Source organism: Lissotriton helveticus, chromosome 1_1 (genome assembly GCF_964261635.1).
Source record: "Lissotriton helveticus chromosome 1_1, aLisHel1.1, whole genome shotgun sequence".
Lineage (NCBI taxonomy): Eukaryota > Metazoa > Chordata > Amphibia > Caudata > Salamandridae > Lissotriton > Lissotriton helveticus.
In genome coordinates this window covers 1,853,811,287-1,853,831,578 of record NC_136057.1, presented here as the reverse complement: position 1 = coordinate 1,853,831,578, position 20,292 = coordinate 1,853,811,287, and the positions used below count along the sequence as shown (strand labels likewise).

The following is a 20,292-nucleotide window of genomic DNA, read 5'->3' as shown; positions in this document are numbered from 1 at the left end:
GAGGGCTATCTAGGGGACTTGCTCAAGACCAACAAATTCAACTCTTATGAAAGATTAATCTAATCTGAAGCATTGGTTAGAGATGCATCTCCTAACGAGCTTTTTGGAAATGTATGGGAAGAAACCAATGCAACACCCTCAAGGTAGGTCTTAAACTTCATTCGTAGGAAACCAGTGTCTACTAAGATCACACAAATAATATCGAAGTGCTGTGGAGGGCCACCAGATTTCTGTGCGTCAGTTAAAAAAATAATGACGCACGGTCAACATTTGACCCTCGATTCATGGAAAGTAGATTAAGAGTACCCAATAAGAGATGCTGGTATTTATCAAACAAGACGAAATAGATGTGGTTGCCAGCATGAGGGACGGTATGGTGGGAAGTAGGGCTTTAAGTGAGCTGGGTCTCACCGGGTCTGTGCACTGGCAGTTTTTTAAAGGGGGGCTCGAAACGGGTCTCTATCGCGATCTGTTTTGTGCCTTGGCCCAGGCAGTCAGTTTTTTCCGGATTGCGGTGCCAACAGGCACATCGATGTGCGCTGCTCACACTGCTAACTTCTCACTAGTGGAGAAGTTACCAACATGGCGTCATGCCAGGGGAGCGTGGTTGGGGAAGGGAAATCCTTTAAAGAGAGTCATTTTCTCTTTGGATTTCCCTTCTCTTTTTGAAACTCAAGAGCTGCAACACTTTCGGGGTGTCACCAGGGCTTTAAGTGGAAGCTTTTTAAATATTATATACAAGCCATAGTTGCTGCCTATTTATCTAATGCAACTAATAGCCATTGACAAAGTAAATAGTTCTGACTTGTAGGTATGATGTTACTTGTTGTATCATATGTCTGCATGCAATAAAAGAAAAAGAAAAATACAAGTTGGACGGTACACTATGCTAATCACAGATTTTTGGCTTGCGTGTTTTCAAGCCACGCCCTTAATTACACTGGCCACGCCCCTTTGAGAGACCCCCCAGTTTTTTTATCCCACTTCAAGCCTTGGTGGGAAGTATTCTATAGTCATGGCATCTACAGAAGAAAAGATGTCAGAGAACACCCTCCCAGCTCCGTTGAGTGGGTCGTGTCCCAAGGAAACAGCTACTGAGTCCGATAGGTGTTGTAACCAAGGCTAAGCTCTACCTGTTGGGTGTTTGGGAACACCCATGACTGAGGTTTGTTACAACAAACAGATGTGGTTTTCTAACCAAATTGAGTGTTTACAACTCAACTGTTTTGTGGACATTCTCAAAAGGTAGTTATGACTGCAGCATATCAATCTTACTCTTTGGGTTCAATGGTGGCAGTTCTTTTATGCCGATCCTTGAACACAGGTGGGCGAACGTTTGAACGCTCACCACAACTTATTGGCTAGCTTTGGGATTCGATGCAATCTGGGTCATCTTTACACACATCTAGATGACACCTTGCGTGTAGTTGGGGACTAAACAGTGTACAAGGAGGTTCGACGTGGATGTCTGCGCTTCTACCAAACATCATCGACAAACAGCCTGTACCATCAGTGCTGCAGACAGGCAGTTCAATTAACTAAATGCCAAAGGCCAGCCAAGACACCCAAGAATGTTGCTTTACAGGAGGTGGTAATTTCGACCTACTGACACCACCTGATGTTGGAAGAGGACCACCTCTCGGCAGCATTTCATGGTAGACCTGCGTTGTGGAGAACAAACTTCAAGCAACCTCGGGTTATTTGAAAGGTCCTGTGGATTAGTGGCTGAATTTTCTACGTCTAGTGAGATTGCTGTGCTTCTGACCGAGGTTGTTGAGTGCCTTCTTGTGTGATCTCCGTCACTCTCAAAGTCATAAGGGCCATGTTATCTGTGTAGGATTTGAAGAATGACTCTAAGGCTACAAGTGTATTCTTGCAAGCGTGCCGTGGAAGAGGTGTGGCGCCGTGGCCAGGGCGACTGACGCTGGAATCTGGGGACCACGGTTCGATCCCCGGCTCCGGCGGCAGGTAAGCCCAGCACCATGTGACTCTGGGCAATAGCTCGCTTAATCTTCCCGACGGCCCCCCAGCGCCTAGAGACCCTTACGGGTGATTGTGCGCTTTACAAATGTGGACTTTACTTTACTTTACTTTCAACATTAACTATGGTGATTCGGCATGGCATGACAATGCTATTGGAGATGGACCTTGAGAAAGAGATGGTGTATCACCTGGAGATGATGGACCTAGTAGTGCCAGTGTTAGATACTAGGAGGCAGGGGCCTCCTGCTCTACTAGCCAGAAAGTGGGGCCAGCTCAGGTCATTGTACTGCTTCTCCAGTACTAGTACACAATAGTCTGCACATTGTGCAACAATTAAACTAGATCATGCACCCACCTGTACACTCAAATAGACAAAGGGGCTGCAAATTATTGATGCTTGAAGTCACATTGAGAAACAAGCACAGACACAAAAACAAAACAAAAAGAAATTCCAACAATGGGGCAGGAAGACGTGTGCTTGTGGACAGGGGACACAAGATCTGGAAATGGGAATCATTTACAGGAGAACAGAAGCAATGTGACAAGTACATCAGGACAGAAACACCTGGACAGGAGCACACCAACACTTGGACAGTAGGGAAGGTGTGCATGAACACTATGACCAGGGCCATTGGAATTATGCAGCAGGAGAGGACCAAATTATGCGGCAGTGATGAGGAAATTATGCAGCAAGAAAAGGCAAATTATGCGGCATAATGCAGAACATTTCATAACATTATTATGTCATTATTTTGTCCCTTTTAAACTTGGTAGCAGCTTCCGGGCATGGGCTGCACCTCATTAGTACCAGTTTACCACCCAAATATAGTAATAAGCAGAAAAAATGTGAGCAGTCTAGCTTTGAAAAGGGTATGAGAGAGCGCAAACTGACCTAAATGTATGAGTGCATCACACTTACCTGTAGTAAGCACAAATCATGAGGAGAAATGCCATGAGTGCTAATAGTATCTGCAATTATATTCTAAATGTATAGCTAATATAGAGATTAAGTAGAAGTGGAACTAATACAGAAATGTGTGACACTATATGATTTATTAGATGTGATTATTCCTGAATCCATGTCGTGTAGCTGTTAAAATGTAAGATGGTAGGTGGTTAAACGCAGAATGTGGTAGGCCTCAGGGCCAGAGCTAAAAGGGAAGGTGTTTCGTTTCACGACAAAGATTGTATTAATGTTTTGGTCATTGCATTAATGGGCCACGATTTATAAAATGTTTACTGAATGATAGAATAAGAGTATTAACATGCTTTAATTAATGAAGAAGTTGAATGCTATAATCATTATGAGAAATATTGTAGGCCTGAAATGTTTTAACGTTGGTTTACACGTACATGTCTGGGCTGAGAAATGTTGCAGGCCTTTTGGAAGTCTATGAGAGTTGGGTTCTTGGCTGCAGATATCTGTCTGCAAAGGAAAAGGGGGGATCCAATTATAAATGAATGAATAGAGGTCTGTTCAGTAGACGGCCCAGACATGGAGGAGGGTTCCGGAATGTTTAAGGGGTATCAGCGGGCCGGAGAAGAGTCTGAGAAGCAAGGTCAACTCTAACGTATGAGGCCCAATACAAAGCATCATGGAAAAAGCCAGAAGCTACACCACGTGAGGGGCGTCTCGAAAGGGGCGTCTCAAATGTTGTTGACTGTTTTGTATTAGGGACAGCACCCCTGGGTGGAGTTAGAGCAGATACCTGAGGACCCTTTAGAGAGCGGATGGGTAGGCAGAGAGGGGTCATGACTGGAGAACTATAGGTTTTCACCAAGAGACTTAGAGTGAGTGACTTCCCTTGGGGGTCATTCACTGCTGACACCTTTGTTAGGTTGGGACTTGGTTAAGTAGGGATACCATCTAGAGCAGGGTAGGGACAGCCTAACCTGTGCGTTTTCCTCCAACTTAAATGAAGGAGAGATATGCGTCAATGCTGATAGCTTTATTATTCTTAGAACTTGTGTTAGTGATTTCCGTTGCTCGTCTGAGGGCTTTTCGAGAGCACATGTATGTAATTGGACCTGTGTACCTCGTGAATCTCATTCTGAGATGCCTGTATTTGCAGCTTATCATATCCTTACAATAAACTTTTGAAAGCTAGAAGTTGTTTGTGATCTTTGGGAGCAGAGTCCTTTATTGGGTGAACTAACTTGGAAATAGATGTACCTTGTACCTCAAAGACAGGCAACAAAGGTTCAGTCGACCAGATCGAGGTTTAGATCAATAGTGCTAAGGTATCGATCAAAATCTCGCCCTTCCAGTTGGTAGCTATAGAGGATGGTTGCCTTCTTGAGGACGGTAACCTAGGCCAGGTTAGCTTACCCCAAGGCCCATAGAAATCGATGATCGGAAGAACAGCCCGCCGAAGAAGATCCGGATGACGTGAGACAGAAAAAGCAGCAGTATCGGTCGAGAGTGAGTATAAAGGGTTATGCGTGTTAGATTGCGGTGTTTTGTATTGTATCTATGTTGTAATGTCTGGCGGAGTTGAATGCCTGTAGAGTGACTGGGGAACAGGTTGTGAGCGCGCGCAACCGGTGGAAATCTTAAGTTCAAGGAGAGCTTAAGTGGTTCGGGTGTATCGGACACCCAGAGTAATTGTCAACTAGTGTGAAGGGGGTCATGAGGTACCATTGATCACCCGAAAGACCGAGATAGGGGGAACGTAAGAGTGAGTGCGTGAGTAACGGACGCTGGTCGGAAGTTACTGTGTGTGTAAGCAACCTATCAGAGAGACGATAGACATTTCGTCAGTTACGTTGACAATTACATATAGACTGTGGACGTACAGTCGAGAGAAGTGACCGCTTGGTCGGAAGTAGTCATTTTTCGGTGTATGAATGGGACGCATGCATAACCGGGAGACGAGTTGAGAAAGGAGGGGTGCTGCTGCGAAGCGGAGAAAAGTGACGTCAGAAAGTGTCGCGACGTGATTGGCCGACCGAAGAAAGACCGCGCCGTGATAGGCCAGCTAGAAAAGACGTCAGAAAGGGTCGCGACGTGATTGGCCGACCGGAGAAAGACCGCGCTGCGATAGGCCAAGCTAGCAAAGCCGCGACAGGATTGGTGGATTGTCATCAGGAAGTAAACAGAGTAGCGAGGCTGGATATTGTGCGCATAATTATGAAGTGTTTTAAATGGTTGAAAGCGGTGTTTAAAAAAGAGAAGCGGGGATCGTATGAAGGGGAAGAAGCCCCGCCGGAGGGTACGCCAGCTCGTTACATGGCAGTGAATGTTGGGTTGCATACGATCCTCTGGATATCAGAATGGAGTAAGATTACGGAAGGAAATGAGGAACTGACGTTCCCGAAGTACGGGACGTTCAGATTAGAGGTGTTACATCGATTAAAATCAGTCATGACCTCAATAAGACCCTTGCCTAGACCGACCCAGTTTGAAGCCCTTGAAGCATGGATTAGGGCAGCGCATGAAAAGAATATGAACAGACGACAAGAAAGGGTGAAACGATCGGTAAGGGCAGTGCAGGACGCCAGGTGGGATGCGGATGCTAAAAGATGGAGAGTGCATAACCTGGAAGTAAATAAACTGTACCCAGTATTAGAGGTGCCCGTAAATAAAAGCCCCCTAGAAGAAGATGATGAGAGCGAAACAGAGGACAGCCTGATAAACAGATTATTGACAGACAGGCCACCCCCGTATAATAGAGCAGGGGGAGAGGTCGAGCATACAGAAGGAGAAAAGGGGGGCAATGCAGGAGAGCATAGACCGCTTCCCAGTTCAGAGTGGGATCCTGAGGCAAAGAAAGAGTTGTCCCAGCCTAGTCAGGTGCAACAGGTGGTCGGTAGGTTTGTGGTACAAAGAGCGCCGGAAACGGAAAGCGCCACATCCTACACATTACCAGATGCACTACAGGTACCTGTTACCATAGGTCCTATAATATCGATATATGACCAAGAGAGAGCAAGAGGGGAAGAACGGGTACGGAAGGACAGAGAAAGAGCAGAGAAGGCAAGAAGGAACGATACGATTAATTCCCCAAGTCAGATGCCGATACCAAGAGAATGGAGCACTCCGGTGCACCCAGTAGGGGACCCAGGAGGAGATCCTGGGGGCCCTAGATGGCCAGTGGATCTGAGGGGATCTGGACGAAAATCCTTTCAAGAGCTAAATGAGTACATGAAGCAGTGGGATGAGGCAGTGAAGGCTCAAAAGAACATCATAGCTGCGGAAGCTGAAAGGGAAAGTCAGGACAGCCGAGCTCGGACTCACTGCGGGGCTGGGGAGAGTAGCCCGGAGTGGGACTGTAGAGAGAGAGATAGTAGGGGAGTCACCCATTGGGCCCGGAGAGGAGATAGAACAGACCTGGAAAACGGGGGCCCCGGGAGTGGAGGGGTGGCGCGCCCAATACTCAGTGAAGGGGAGAGGAGAGCGCAAGAGTACAGAAACAGTTTTAAGTGTCCACACTGTGTGCCTGGCACCAGAGAACTGAATGGGAGCCCAAGAACACCCCAATATAAATTGACTCCAGAAACGATTGCAGGCATAAAACCCGTGATCGAGTCCATGATTAAACAGGGAATACTGAAAGAAATCGTGGGTAGTCCATGCAACTCCCCGATTATGGGTCTGCAGAAACCAAATGGGAAATTTCGGATAGTGCAGGACCTTCGAAAGATTAATAACATAGTCGTTTCGTGTTGTCCAGTGGTACCGAATCCATCAGTGATACTGTTTCAGATTCCATTTCAAGCAGAGTGGTTCACAGTGATCGATCTTTGTCAGGCTTTCTTTTCGATCCCTCTGGACGAAGAAAGCCATTTTCTTTTCGCATTTAAGCTGGAAAATCGCGTCCTAACATGGTGTCGTATCCCTCAGGGGTATACAGAGAGTCCATCGATCTTTAACCAGCTTTTGAAGAAAAATCTTGAAAGTCTAGTGCTGCCCCAGAAGTCAGTTCTGGTCCAGTACATAGACGACCTCCTCGTGGCGTCAGAAACAGAAGAAGCTTGCAGGGAGGACTCCATTGCTTTGTTAAATCACCTAGCTGCCAATGGGCACAAGGTGTCCCCGGGAAAATTGCAGTACTGCCTGACAGAAGTGCAGTACTTAGGACACAGAATAGAGAAAGGCAAACGAAAGGTGTCACCAGACAGGATAGAGGCGATCATGAAAATGAATGCGCCTAAGACACAGAGAGAGGTCAGGATGTTTCTAGGGATGGTGGGTTATTGCCGACAGTGGATCGCGAACTTTTCACTGAAAGCAAAACCCTTGCAAAAACTGACGCACAAGGAGGTGAGCGATCCGGTACCATGGGACAAAGACTGTTTGATGGCATTCTTACAGCTGCGAGAGGACCTGTGTCGTGCTCCGGCATTGGGAATGCCTGATTACAATAAACAATTTTTTCTTTACTGTTGTGAGAGAGAGGGTTGTGCGTTGTCTGTGTTAGTCCAAATCCATGGGAATGCCCGTAGACCAGTTGCCTATTTCTCGGCTACTTTAGACCCAGTAGCCGCAGCGTTGCCCGGATGTCTCAAATCCGTTGCTGCAACGGGTGTCAGCATTGAAAGATGTGAAAATATCGTCATGGGGCACCCGTTAGAGGTGTGCGTGCCCCATTCTGTTGAACTGTTGATGACCAGGACCAAAACACAGCATCTGACCAACAGCAGGCTCACGCGATATGAGCAAGTTATTCTTGCTGCAGAGAATGTGACCCTCAAGAGATGCTCTGTTTTGAACCCTGCCACCTTGATGCCACTCCCAAATGATATCGAGGATGATGATGAATGTACAGACCATGACTGCCTCGATGTGACTGAACTATGCACCAAACCCAGACCCGACATCGTAGATGAGCCACTGACCGACCCAGATGAAATTTTCTTTGTCGATGGCTCATGTGTAAGAGACGAAGTTGGGCAGTTGAGAGCAGCTTACGCTGTTTGTACAATTACTGGAGTTGTGGAAGCTGGGTGCCTGGAAGGAGTACACTCCGCTCAGGTAGCCGAGATTATTGCCCTGACACGTGCTTGCTTAGCAAGCAATCAAATTCGAGTCACCATATACACCGACAGCCAATATGGTTATGGGGTAGTTCATGATTACGGGCAGTTATGGTCTCAAAGAGGGTTCATGACCTCTTCAGGCTCTCCCATTCGCAATGGAGAGTTTGTGCGCCTGTTGTTAGAGGCGTTGCAATGCCCAGCAGGTATCGCAGTTGTAAAGTGCACCGCACATACCAGAAATGAGGACTTTGTTTCAAAAGGCAATAGATATGCAGATGAAGTTGCGCGGTATTGCGCGGAGCAAGGGTACTCTTTCACAGAGGTGGAAGTGGGCGGAATAAATGTAAGAACTGAATTAGCCATGATATTGGAAACTGTTGATACTTGGGATGAACTGTCAAACATGCAAGAAAATGCTCCTGATATTGAAAAGGAAACATGGGAAAAGGCAGGATGTGTAATGGGTGAGTCCCATTTTTGGGTCTCAGCAGACGGCAGAGCAGTGTTGCCCAATGAGATGGTGAGTCCAATGGCCAGACTCATACATGGTCCCGTACACTTAGGGAGAGATGCTATGCTGAGAGTGTTTAGACAGACTTGGTACAATCCTAAGTTTAGAATAGCAGCAGAAGCAGTGTGCCAGCGTTGTGTGACCTGTCAGCAGCTGAACGTAGGAAAAAGAACACCAGTTACACTGAGTCACATAGGAAGGTCTGGAGGTCCATTCAACCGAATGCAGATAGATTTCATTGAAATGCCAAGGTGCAACCGCCTCCGCTATGTCCTGGTGGTTGTTTGTGTGTTCTCCAGATGGGTTGAGGCATACCCTACACGTAGGTGCGACACCCTCACCGTGGCCAAGTTACTGCTTAGGGAACTCATCCCGCGCTTCGGGGTGCCGGCCTTTTTGGAATCAGATAGGGGAACGCATTTTAACAGCGAGCTTGTGAAGATGATTTGTGTAGCGCTAAATATTGATCAGAAGTTGCATTGCAGTTACCGACCAGAAGCCTCAGGGATTGTGGAGCAGATCAATGGCACGATCAAGGCCAGGATAGCGAAAGTGTGCTCCTCAACGACCCTGAGTTGGCCTGACGCCCTGCCATTGGTCCTCATGAGCCTTCGTAGTACCCCAGACAGAAGAACAGGGTTGTCACCACATGAGGTGTTAATGGGGAGAGCAATGAGGCTGCCATCTGTCCCAACTGCTGCACTGTTAAATATCACAGATGATATGATCCTGGACTATTGTAAGGGGCTGTCTGACGCCATTCGTTCTGTGTCCCTTCAGGTGCAGGCTGCCGAGGTTCCATCGTGCCAGGGCCCGTGCCATGACCTGTATCCTGGGGACTGGGTCCTGGTGAAAAAACACGTGAGAAGAAGCTGTCTGGATGTTCGTTGGCGTGGGCCCTTCCAGATCATCCTGATCACGAACACAGCTGTGAAGGTGGGAGGCCTGCCCAATTGGATCCACGCGTCACATACGCGAAGGGTTCCAGCACCTCTGGAAGAAACAGCTCCTCTCTCGGATAGACGTCCAGCAGAGGACCGAGAAGCCATAGAGGGGGCTAGCCAAGCTGTAGAGGTGCCAGCGGAAGCAGGGGAAGAGTCTGACCAAGCTGAGGACGGTCAGTACAACAGTGAAACAGACGACGCTACAGAAGGAGAAAGTAGCTGGGAGTACGAGTCAGACACAGACAGGTCTGAGAGAGAGAGAGAACAGACAAGAAGGAGAAGGAGTAGAAGGGCACGTGGAGAAGCAAATTGGCCGCAAAGAAGGAGCTCTAGCCTGAGGTCAACTCCAGAAGTAACCCTTCCTCCGATATCAGAAGACTCAGACCCGGAAGAAGGTGCTCAGGGCGCTGAAGCACCGGACCGAAGAAGGTCAAGAAGAGTGCGTGTGCCTAACAGAAGATACTCCACACCTGAGTGGACATATCTGGTGACAAATGTCTGTGAAACCGGAGACAGGGAGGATCCGAGCGGTGGTGGTGTCCAGTTCTGAGCCCATTATCACCGTGGAAATACGACTGTTGGTACCCGGTGTCGAACAAGAAGGGTCACTAACATTCATGCTCCCCAGACCTCCCCGCCTCAGCAAGTTAAAACACATGTTTCTTTCAGAATTGCAATTCCCCGACTTTGGTACAACGATAACAGCACATGAAGAGCACAATCTTCGTTTGGAAATATTGAACTATGCTATTGAAGCTGCAACAACAAATCTGATAGTAGACTGTTAAGGACTTTGTAAATAAAGCAACCAGAAAAAGAAGATTACCTAGCGCCCAGGAAGCAGAGAATATTAGGGAACTTCCCTTGAGTTGATGGAGAAGGGCTAGGGTTGTCTTGTTTGAACTGTTAAAGGACTTTTGCGAAGAAGGTTGTCAGCTTCCAATTGTGTGGATTCTAAGGACAAAAGGATTAAAAAGAGACTGTAAAGGAACGAGAGGAAAAGAACTTTTTGCTAAGATAAGAGAGAGCCATATTGTCTGACGAAATGGAGGCCGGCACCCAGAACCGCAGAGCTAAATGTATAATAGGTACACTAATAGTAGGAGTGATAATATTAATAGCTTTAGTGGTAACAATTTCTTATGTAAAGGGACATGAGGAAGAGGCAAAGGTAACTGATGTGAAATCTGTAGAAACGCTTACACCCACTGTTGCTGGTGAAAAAGGGGAAAACACTCAAGAGAAAGCGTTATTAGCTGCAGAAGCCCGCAGGTTACACGTAGATGAGTCCCAAGGAGACTTTAGGTCAAATGCTTATGCTAAACTCTTATATGAATACGTGGATGCCATGGAGGTTAAGGATTGCTACGTCTGCATGCAGTTGCCGGCGTCTGTAGACGAGGGAATTCGATATCATCACCTCCCGCTGACATATGGCATTACATGTAGCTTATTGCTTAGTATATTTTATGAGAGAGATAGTTTTGAATACTATTTCTCCAATTATGATTCAGTGTTGCCAGAAGTCCCAAATTATAAGCAGATGAACAAATGGGATTACTGGAAGAGTGAAGACAGATTGGCCAAGTTCTTCATTCCTTGGATTACCTTAGACACTTCACATGCCCGTAGAAATAACCTGACATGCAAGGTGTCAGAAGTCGAGAAGAAGTTCATAGGGCAGGTGGATGATCGTTACAGGAGACAAAAGATTTTGAAAAAATCAGGACAATGGAAAACAGATTGGACCGAGGAAGAAAAGGCACACAAGAGAAAGGGTAGTAGTGGTCCAATAGCTTTAGATAAAACGCAGAGAGGAAAGCTATGTCTTCACCGAGCCAAAACGTATTATGAAAATGTATACGTTGGAGAAGTCGACTGTGAACATGCTTTCAATATAGAGTACTATACTAAAGATTTCCTGAAGGGAATGCAAGTGATTCCAAATGTGTATTTTGTATGTGGAAGAAATGCCTACGTGAGACTACCTGACAACTGGTATGGATCATGTTACTTAGCAATTGTCTTCCCCAAAATATATCATGCACAAGACTTAGTGATCATTGAGGGCAAGACATCTTCGAGGGGAAGGAGAGATATAGGTGATGCAGAAATGGTTGGAGATGTCTTTGGAGCTATGTTCCCTCTTTTGGGAGTAATCCTTAATGATGTTAAAATTAGACGACTGGCAACAGTTGTCGACAGGTTGTCTGCCAGCACTGCTCAGTCCTTAATGCTGGTAGAAGGAGAGATGCAATCGATAAGGGCTATGGTTCTTCAGAACCGTCTTGCATTAGATGTCCTACTAGCAAAAGAGGGCGGAGTCTGTAAGGCTTTGAAGGTCCAGGAATGTTGCACTTACATTCCAGACAATTCAAAACCCCTTGAGAAGGTTATTAGGAACATAACTGATATTCACAAGGAGATCGAAGACTTGAGTAAAGAAAATGTCTGGGAAAAGGTGGGCCACGGAATGAGTGCAGTTGGTGGGTGGATTTCCACCTTAGGCAAAAGCTTTGTGTGGTATATTCTAAAACCTGTCATCATAATATTGATCTGTGGGATCATATTGTGGGGATTGGTGAGGGTATTCAAATGGTACAGAGCAAGAAGGTCAGAAAGGGCCCAAAGAGAGCAGCTGCAGAGATTGGCTGCCATACAAGATAATCAGTACAGGAGTCTGAGGGCTCTGGAAGCGCAGAGGCAAGTTATGCTACCAATAACTGCAGTTTAAATGTTAGTGATGACCCCGAGAGGTCATCAAAGGGGGGAACTGAGAGAGCGCAAACTGACCTAAATGTATGAGTGCATCACACTTACCTGTAGTAAGCACAAATCATGAGGAGAAATGCCATGAGTGCTAATAGTATCTGCAATTATATTCTAAATGTATAGCTAATATAGAGATTAAGTAGAAGTGGAACTAATACAGAAATGTGTGACACTATATGATTTATTAGATGTGATTATTCCTGAATCCATGTCGTGTAGCTGTTAAAATGTAAGATGGTAGGTGGTTAAACGCAGAATGTGGTAGGCCTCAGGGCCAGAGCTAAAAGGGAAGGTGTTTCGTTTCACGACAAAGATTGTATTAATGTTTTGGTCATTGCATTAATGGGCCACGATTTATAAAATGTTTACTGAATGATAGAATAAGAGTATTAACATGCTTTAATTAATGAAGAAGTTGAATGCTATAATCATTATGAGAAATATTGTAGGCCTGAAATGTTTTAACGTTGGTTTACACGTACATGTCTGGGCTGAGAAATGTTGCAGGCCTTTTGGAAGTCTATGAGAGTTGGGTTCTTGGCTGCAGATATCTGTCTGCAAAGGAAAAGGGGGGATCCAATTATAAATGAATGAATAGAGGTCTGTTCAGTAGACGGCCCAGACATGGAGGAGGGTTCCGGAATGTTTAAGGGGTATCAGCGGGCCGGAGAAGAGTCTGAGAAGCAAGGTCAACTCTAACGTATGAGGCCCAATACAAAGCATCATGGAAAAAGCCAGAAGCTACACCACGTGAGGGGCGTCTCGAAAGGGGCGTCTCAAATGTTGTTGACTGTTTTGTATTAGGGACAGCACCCCTGGGTGGAGTTAGAGCAGATACCTGAGGACCCTTTAGAGAGCGGATGGGTAGGCAGAGAGGGGTCATGACTGGAGAACTATAGGTTTTCACCAAGAGACTTAGAGTGAGTGACTTCCCTTGGGGGTCATTCACTGCTGACACCTTTGTTAGGTTGGGACTTGGTTAAGTAGGGATACCATCTAGAGCAGGGTAGGGACAGCCTAACCTGTGCGTTTTCCTCCAACTTAAATGAAGGAGAGATATGCGTCAATGCTGATAGCTTTATTATTCTTAGAACTTGTGTTAGTGATTTCCGTTGCTCGTCTGAGGGCTTTTCGAGAGCACATGTATGTAATTGGACCTGTGTACCTCGTGAATCTCATTCTGAGATGCCTGTATTTGCAGCTTATCATATCCTTACAATAAACTTTTGAAAGCTAGAAGTTGTTTGTGATCTTTGGGAGCAGAGTCCTTTATTGGGTGAACTAACTTGGAAATAGATGTACCTTGTACCTCAAAGACAGGCAACAAAGGTTCAGTCGACCAGATCGAGGTTTAGATCAATAGTGCTAAGGTATCGATCAAAATCTCGCCCTTCCAGGTATTCCACTGCGCGGCAACAAGTGCTGCTGTATTTTTTGTGACTTTTGAATAGTTTGGAACACCAGAGACTTGCCTGGTCACTCGCCAACGGGCGCAGCCGTGAGGGGAATGGTGGAGGCAAACAGATAGACGCCGGACCGGACACCGGGGCACTACAATCCCCAGCAGCCTGTAGACGCCGATGTGGGCTCTTTACTCGGAGCCCACATCCAATTGTCTCACTACCCTGCCGGGTTGGAATTATCACCGGATGTGGGTATTCCAATTTTGGATCCAGCCATATAGCGTGTCGGCTGGCTGTTTTGTAAACTGTACCGGATGCGCGATTAAAAGACAAGCTTAAGAACAAAGATTCCTTAGTGGGACTGTCCTATCTTGCTTCTAACACTTATCTATTGGATTATTTATTGCCTAATGTGTGCACAGGTCTTCTGCTTAATTGTTGTTGTGTGGTTCTCCATACAGATTGAGGGGTTTTGAGGGTTTCCCCTTCCTGTTAGCATCATTTTGAATTTTGTGAGTCAATTATACACATTACGTTTACCACTACTTCCTGGGTACTAAAACCCGTCCCGGCTTATCATAATAAAAAGCAAAACTGAAAATTTTAAATGCTCTGTAAATGAGGGAATTTGAAATGGAAGCTAAAAATGAAGTCGGTATTCTTATCTGGTTTGGTGGGAGCAGCAAAAGTTCAACAAAACAGAATCTAGCACAGATGACCGAGGACCACAGCTGAAGTAGCACTGGTATGTTCTGACAAAAAAGAGGGCGTGCATTAAGAGCAAAAAAGACAAAGTGATACGCTAGAATCCGCCATATTGTCCCGTCTTTTAGAAATACAGCTGCTTTTTAAAAAGGCCCAAAATTCCTGTTAAATTAAAAAATAAAAATGTCACATATGTAAGTTTTGTACATTAAACACAATATCATGTGTTTTTTTTTGTAGGTGATCTTGTGTCTGTATTTTTGTGTACTGTTTTGAGGTTTAAATCGTAGAATTTGCAAAATCGGGGGTCCTTGGCTTCCAGTAGTGATTCAGTGGGGTGTGCGCAGAAATTACAAGATTAAGAAACACTTCTCTAAACAGGCAGGGTGTTGTTGCCAGGCCGGATTGGAAACTAATGTCAGACATGGAAAAAAAAGAATCTAAATTAAGCCTGTCATGTTATTTATACTATGCTATTTTTGGTAATATGCTATCCTTACACTCTTATTGTGTTCTATGTATTGTAATTAAATGAATTATTTTGTACTGTGTTATGCATTCTGTACGACGCTAGGCCTATGCATCTTCATACTGTGCTATGGTAATTTAAATGACAAAAACAATTTGAACATAAAAAAAATCTGCCATCCTGCAGGAGGAATCCTTATTACGTTCTGTGTATTGTAATTCAATGAATTATTTTGTATTATGTTATGCATTATGTATGACGCTAGGCTTATGCAGCTTCATACTGTACTATGTAGATGTATATGCCAATAAAAAATATGAACATAAAAAAAAAATCTGTGCCACCCTGCAGGAGGAGGTCATGGGGCCTTTCATGATTGGCCGCCCATCCAGCAGTGAAAGCGGTCCCAGACCAGCAGCAGCCCCCCCAGGAAAGGACAGAACGGCGCGTCCGGCCCTGGATGCTGCTATCAAAAAATCAACAAGCTTTGAATATTTGAACACCACCTGCTCAAATATGAGCGCGCTCAAATACCGCTGCAGGCGCGCGCGGTGGGCGGGTCAGCAGGCTAGTCAGCTGCACCTGTGTGCAGCCACACCCGTGGCAGCAGGTGTGCTTAATTGGGTCAGGCTGTGAGAACGGGCGCGTGCTGGGTGGCTCTGACTCAGAAACACCCAAGAAACATTATATAATCTAATGTGGCCGGTGCACCTGACCTGAAAAGCACAAACAACTGTTGGGGTGTGCGGTGCGGGCTGGAGGAAATGTGCCATCGTGTGTTAGTAATGCAAATGTTTACCCTTCCCACTGACCCATCCCTGTGTGACTCGCCTCTTGACGTGCAGACACTGCAAACTGCTTTAAAGCAGTCTGTAGCCGCGATGGTGCAGTCACTCGGAGGTGCCTCTCCACTCGCAAAACACCACGCGGGTGACCCTCAACAACAAAATGAGCCCCCAGCTCAGACTCAGAGCTCTGACGCACCAGGACAAAGCAACCATGCCAGACAGATGTTACCTCTTGGAATGCGGAGTGCAGCTGCTGTAAGGCAGCCCTGTCAAGAAGTGCTGGACAGCACGCCTGCCGAGAAGTGCTGGTACTGTCCCCATTAAAAGTGCAGTAGCCAAGATGGAACCTACTGGTACTGCCTTATTTAAAGGGCAGAATGACCACCTGAGAAGTGCTGGTACTGTCCCATTTAAAAGTACAGTAGCCCTGGAGAGACCTACTAGTAATGTTTTATTGAAAGGGTAGAAGCTGTGCTGAGAAGTGCTGGTACTGTCCCCTTAAAAGTGTCGTAGCCCCCCTGACACATACTAGTAATATCTCTGTACAAGGAAGAAGTAGTCCATTAAAAGTGCAGTAGCCCCACTGAGACCTACTTGCATGGTCTCATTAAAAAAGAATAGCAGCCCTACTGAGAAGTGCTGGTACTGTTCCATTGAAAGTGTTGTAGCCCCCACCACCCTGAAACATACTACTAAATATATCATTACAAGGACAGAAGTAGTGCTGAGAAATACTGGTACTGTCCCATTAAAAGTAGAAAAACCCTGCTGAGAAGTGCTGGTACTGTCCTATTTAAACCAGGGCAGACCTGCTGAGGCACTCTAAACAGCCCCGTGAAATGTATAGCGTGAGTGCTATATACATTTATGGGACAGTCCCTGGCCGGATGAGCAGTGCTGGTGCTGTCCCATAAATGAATAATACACATGCTGGCCGTGCTTGCTTTGTTACATTGTATGTAGAGCAGCCCTGCCGAGCAGAGACACTACTGTCCCATCAAACGTACAGCAGTCCTGCCGAAAAGGGACACTACTGTCCCATTGAATGTATAACAGCCCTGCAGGGAAAAGACACTTCTGTCCCATTAAACGTACAGCAGCCCTGCGGGAAACATCACTACACCCCATTAAAGGATAACAGCTCTGCCAGGAACGGCTGCTACTGTCCCACTAAAAGTATAGCAACCGTGCGAGAAAGATACACTACTGTCCCATTACATGTACAGCAGCATTGGCACTACAGTTCCATTAAAATGACATCAGCTCTGCAAGGACCAGGTGCAACTGTCCCATTGATAGCACAGCAGTCTTAACTAGAACAGATGCTACTGTCCCAATAGTAGGACAGCAGCTCTGCAAGGACCAGCTGCTACTGTCCCATTAATAGCACAGCAGCCTTAACTAGAACAGATGCTACTGTCTCTTTAAAAGTACAGCAGTCTTAACTAGAACAGATGCTGCTGTCCCAATAGTAGGACAGCAGCTCTGCAAGGACCAGCTGCTACTGTCCCATTAATAGCACAGCAGCCTTAACTAGAACAGATGCTACTGTCTCTTTAAAAGTACAGCAGCCTTACCTAGAACAGATGCTGCTGTCCCAATAGTAGGACAGCAGCTCTGCAAGGACCAGCTGCTACTGTCCCATTAATAGCACAGCAGCCTTAACTAGAACAGATGCTACTGTCTCTTTAAAAGTACAGCAGCCTTACCTAGAACAGATGCTGCTGTCCCAATAGTAGGACAGCAGCTCTGCAAGGACCAGCTGCTACTGTCCCATCAATAGCACAGCAGCCTTAACTAGAACAGATGCTACTGTCTCTTTAAAAGTACAGCAGCCTTACCTAGAACAGATGCTGCTGTCCCAATAGTAGGACAGCAGCTCTACAAGGACCAGCTGCTACTGTCCCATTAATAGCACAGCAGCCTTAACTAGAACAGATGCTACTGTCTCTTTAAAAGTACAGCAGCCTTACCTAGAACAGATGCTGCTGTCCCAATAGTAGGACAGCAGCTCTGCAAGGACCAGCTGCTACTGTCCCATTAATAGCACAGCAGCCTTAACTAGAACAGATGCTACTGTCTCTTTAAAAGTACAGCAGCCTTACCTAGAACAGATGCTGCTGTCCCAATAGTAGGACAGCAGCTCTGCAAGGACCAGCTGCTGCTGTCCCATTAAAAGCACAGCCGCCTTACCTAGAACAGATGCTACTGTCCCAGTAGTAGGACAGCAGCTCTGCTGTGAAGCACATGCACTGCTCTTTAAGAAGCGTACACACTCTGCGCAGAAGTGTGGGCACTGCCCTGTTGAGAGTGTGGCTGCTACTGTGGCTGAGAAGTGCCGGGACCCTCACATCAAAAGTGCAAGGGCCCTGCCCAGTAGTGCGTATGCAGCCTCCTCACCAGTATACCAGCCCTGCCGGCCGGCGGGACCCGACCCGTGCTATTCAGAGCACATCTGGCCTGCTGCTCTATGCCAGCACTTCTCTCTTAAAGTGCAGCAGCAGCCGTCCTGCTGAGACACAAGAGTATTCTTCCATGCGGAAGCCCTGCTGTGAAATCTAGCAAACATTCAAAGCCCAGCAGACAGCAGCAGTAAATGCAGTTACAGTGACATTTCAATAAAGCAGTGTAACGTATAGAATATAATCAGGGTTCCAATACACCCCCACGTCATCAGACGGCTGGCCCTGGCGCCGCTGCAACTACCTGCAGCAACAGAGCTGCAAACAGCTGTGACAACATATTAAGGAGGGACGCATTGTATGTGCATTTATAAACAGCGCTGACCCACTGCATAGACTGCGGCTAGTCCCCTCTCTCTGCCACCCGCCATAAAGTGCCGTACCTCGGATGTAGGCGCACTTGCTCTCGTCCAGCTGGCTGGATGAAGACGCCCCCATGCTGCCTCCGGGACGGGGTGCTCGCGGGTGCCCTGGTCAGAGCTGTCAGCGGCCGGCGTTGGCTGTTCAGGGAGGGGCTCCGGCGCGGGTGCTGCTCCCAGCTCCTCTGTGCGAGCTCCTGTGCTCGTCTTCAGTAAAAATGAAAACTTCCTGCCAGAGGCAAAAAAAAGTGTTTGCCACAAACAAGCCTGCGAGGCATATTACAAACTCTGCTTTTCGTAGGTGGTAAATCAAATTAACAAGGGGAAATGCTGCCACCTGGTGGCAGACAGTTGAGCTGCACGCCTTATACAAGTTACTGATACAAATAATTTCTTCCCTATGATAAAAGAAAGGTGCGAACATGAACGGCACCTCTTGACTCTTGGCAAAGCATTTATCCCCAGAATCTAGATATATTCGGAAAGTGTTACTATAAACATGTACATATATAGCAATCTTAGCTTTAGTTCCGGTCATATTGCAAATGGCACTTTAAGAATTACTCGTTCATAGACAAACTTCAGTCAAAGATTTTCAGAAATCTCAGACACCTTTCCCCCATTTGAGGCGCGTCGTGTTTTCATAGAAATTAAGTCCTGCTACAGAATCTTAAAATAATGCAAGCTAAAACGGGTGCTATCCTGAGATGAAATGGCTTCTGGGTGTGGGAATGGTGGGGTCATGTAGAATGTTCATCTCACGGAGCTTATTATGCTCGGCTGCAGCCGTACATGCTCTTTCTGCAGGTAGGCCGCTTCCCGTGAACGTCAATTCACCAAAATGTCTGGAGTAGCGGAAGTGACATCACATGTCTTTCGAACCCCTTCAATGAAATCACTGGCATCACAGGAAGTGATGTCATATGACCTTTACCCTGCTGCCATCTCCCCTCAACTATCATTTCTCAAATGTTTGTCTTTTTATTACCTCTCATTCACATATCTTTCTCACGTACTGCGGACTCTTTCTCAACTCTCCTGTCTCCTCTATGTCAACTGTCTCCTCCTTACTGATCTTATATCTCTCGCCTCACTCTCACCTGTTCTGCCTTTTTATCTTTATTCCACCCTTCCAATCACCTCTTACTCCCTTCTCTGTCTCTTTCAGTATCAACCCATATCTCTCACTTTCTCTTCTCACTCCACCTTTCCCTCTGCTGTTTTTCCTAACCGGCCTCTGTGTCTTTCTCTAAACTGTATAACCACTCTGTCCCCCATTAAACTCTGTCACTTTAGTAGCATTCCTTCAACTTTCTCCCTTCTTTCATCTGTCACCTGCTCGCCTCTCCGTTTCTCTTCACTGTCACTTTAAAGTCCCTCTTTATCACGTGCCTCTCTAACACCCGCCTTCCCTTCTCGTTGAGCTGGCTCTCTTATAACTGTGTATATAACTCTCTCAACTGTCCTTCCACCGCCTGCCTCTCCTTCTCTCTGAACAGACTCTTTCTCAGTAGTCTCACACTTGTCAGCGGCCTCTTTTTACTTGTTTTACCGGCCCATCTCTCAATTGTGACTTTCTTCTCAGTCTCACCTTCCTCCCTCTAGCTCTCAGTGGCCTTTCATCAGCTGTCCCTTTAATTCTTTTCTTGCACCCGTTTCTCCTGCTGGCACTGTCTCCCTTAGTTATCTCTTTCTCATCTGTATCTACATCACACTTGTCATACTGTCAGCCTCTCTCGCCAGTCTGCCCCTCTCTGACTCTTAGCTGTCTCTTTGTCCGTTATGTGTCTAACATCTATTGTGTTCACCTGTCTCTCTCACCTGCCACCTATCTGATGTCTCTTTAAAACCTCTGTGTATTGCTCTCTCTCACACACGCCTGCCTTTGCCTCTCGATCTCTCATGTCTCTAGTATTT

At 46.3% G+C, this 20,292-nt stretch overlaps 1 protein-coding gene across 1 annotated transcript in view; it reads right to left on the bottom strand.

Moving 5' to 3' along the window:
* Positions 1 to 18,648, bottom strand: part of NIBAN1 (niban apoptosis regulator 1) — a 457,319-nt gene extending 438,671 nt beyond the window's left edge. Inside the window, exon 1 of the mRNA XM_078641438.1 lies at positions 18,400 to 18,648. Within this exon, the coding sequence (XP_078497564.1) occupies positions 18,400 to 18,454 (55 nt within the window). The 5' untranslated portion in view covers positions 18,455 to 18,648. The remainder of the gene's footprint in view (positions 1 to 18,399) is intronic.
* Between the last annotated feature and the right edge of the window lie 1,644 nt (positions 18,649 to 20,292).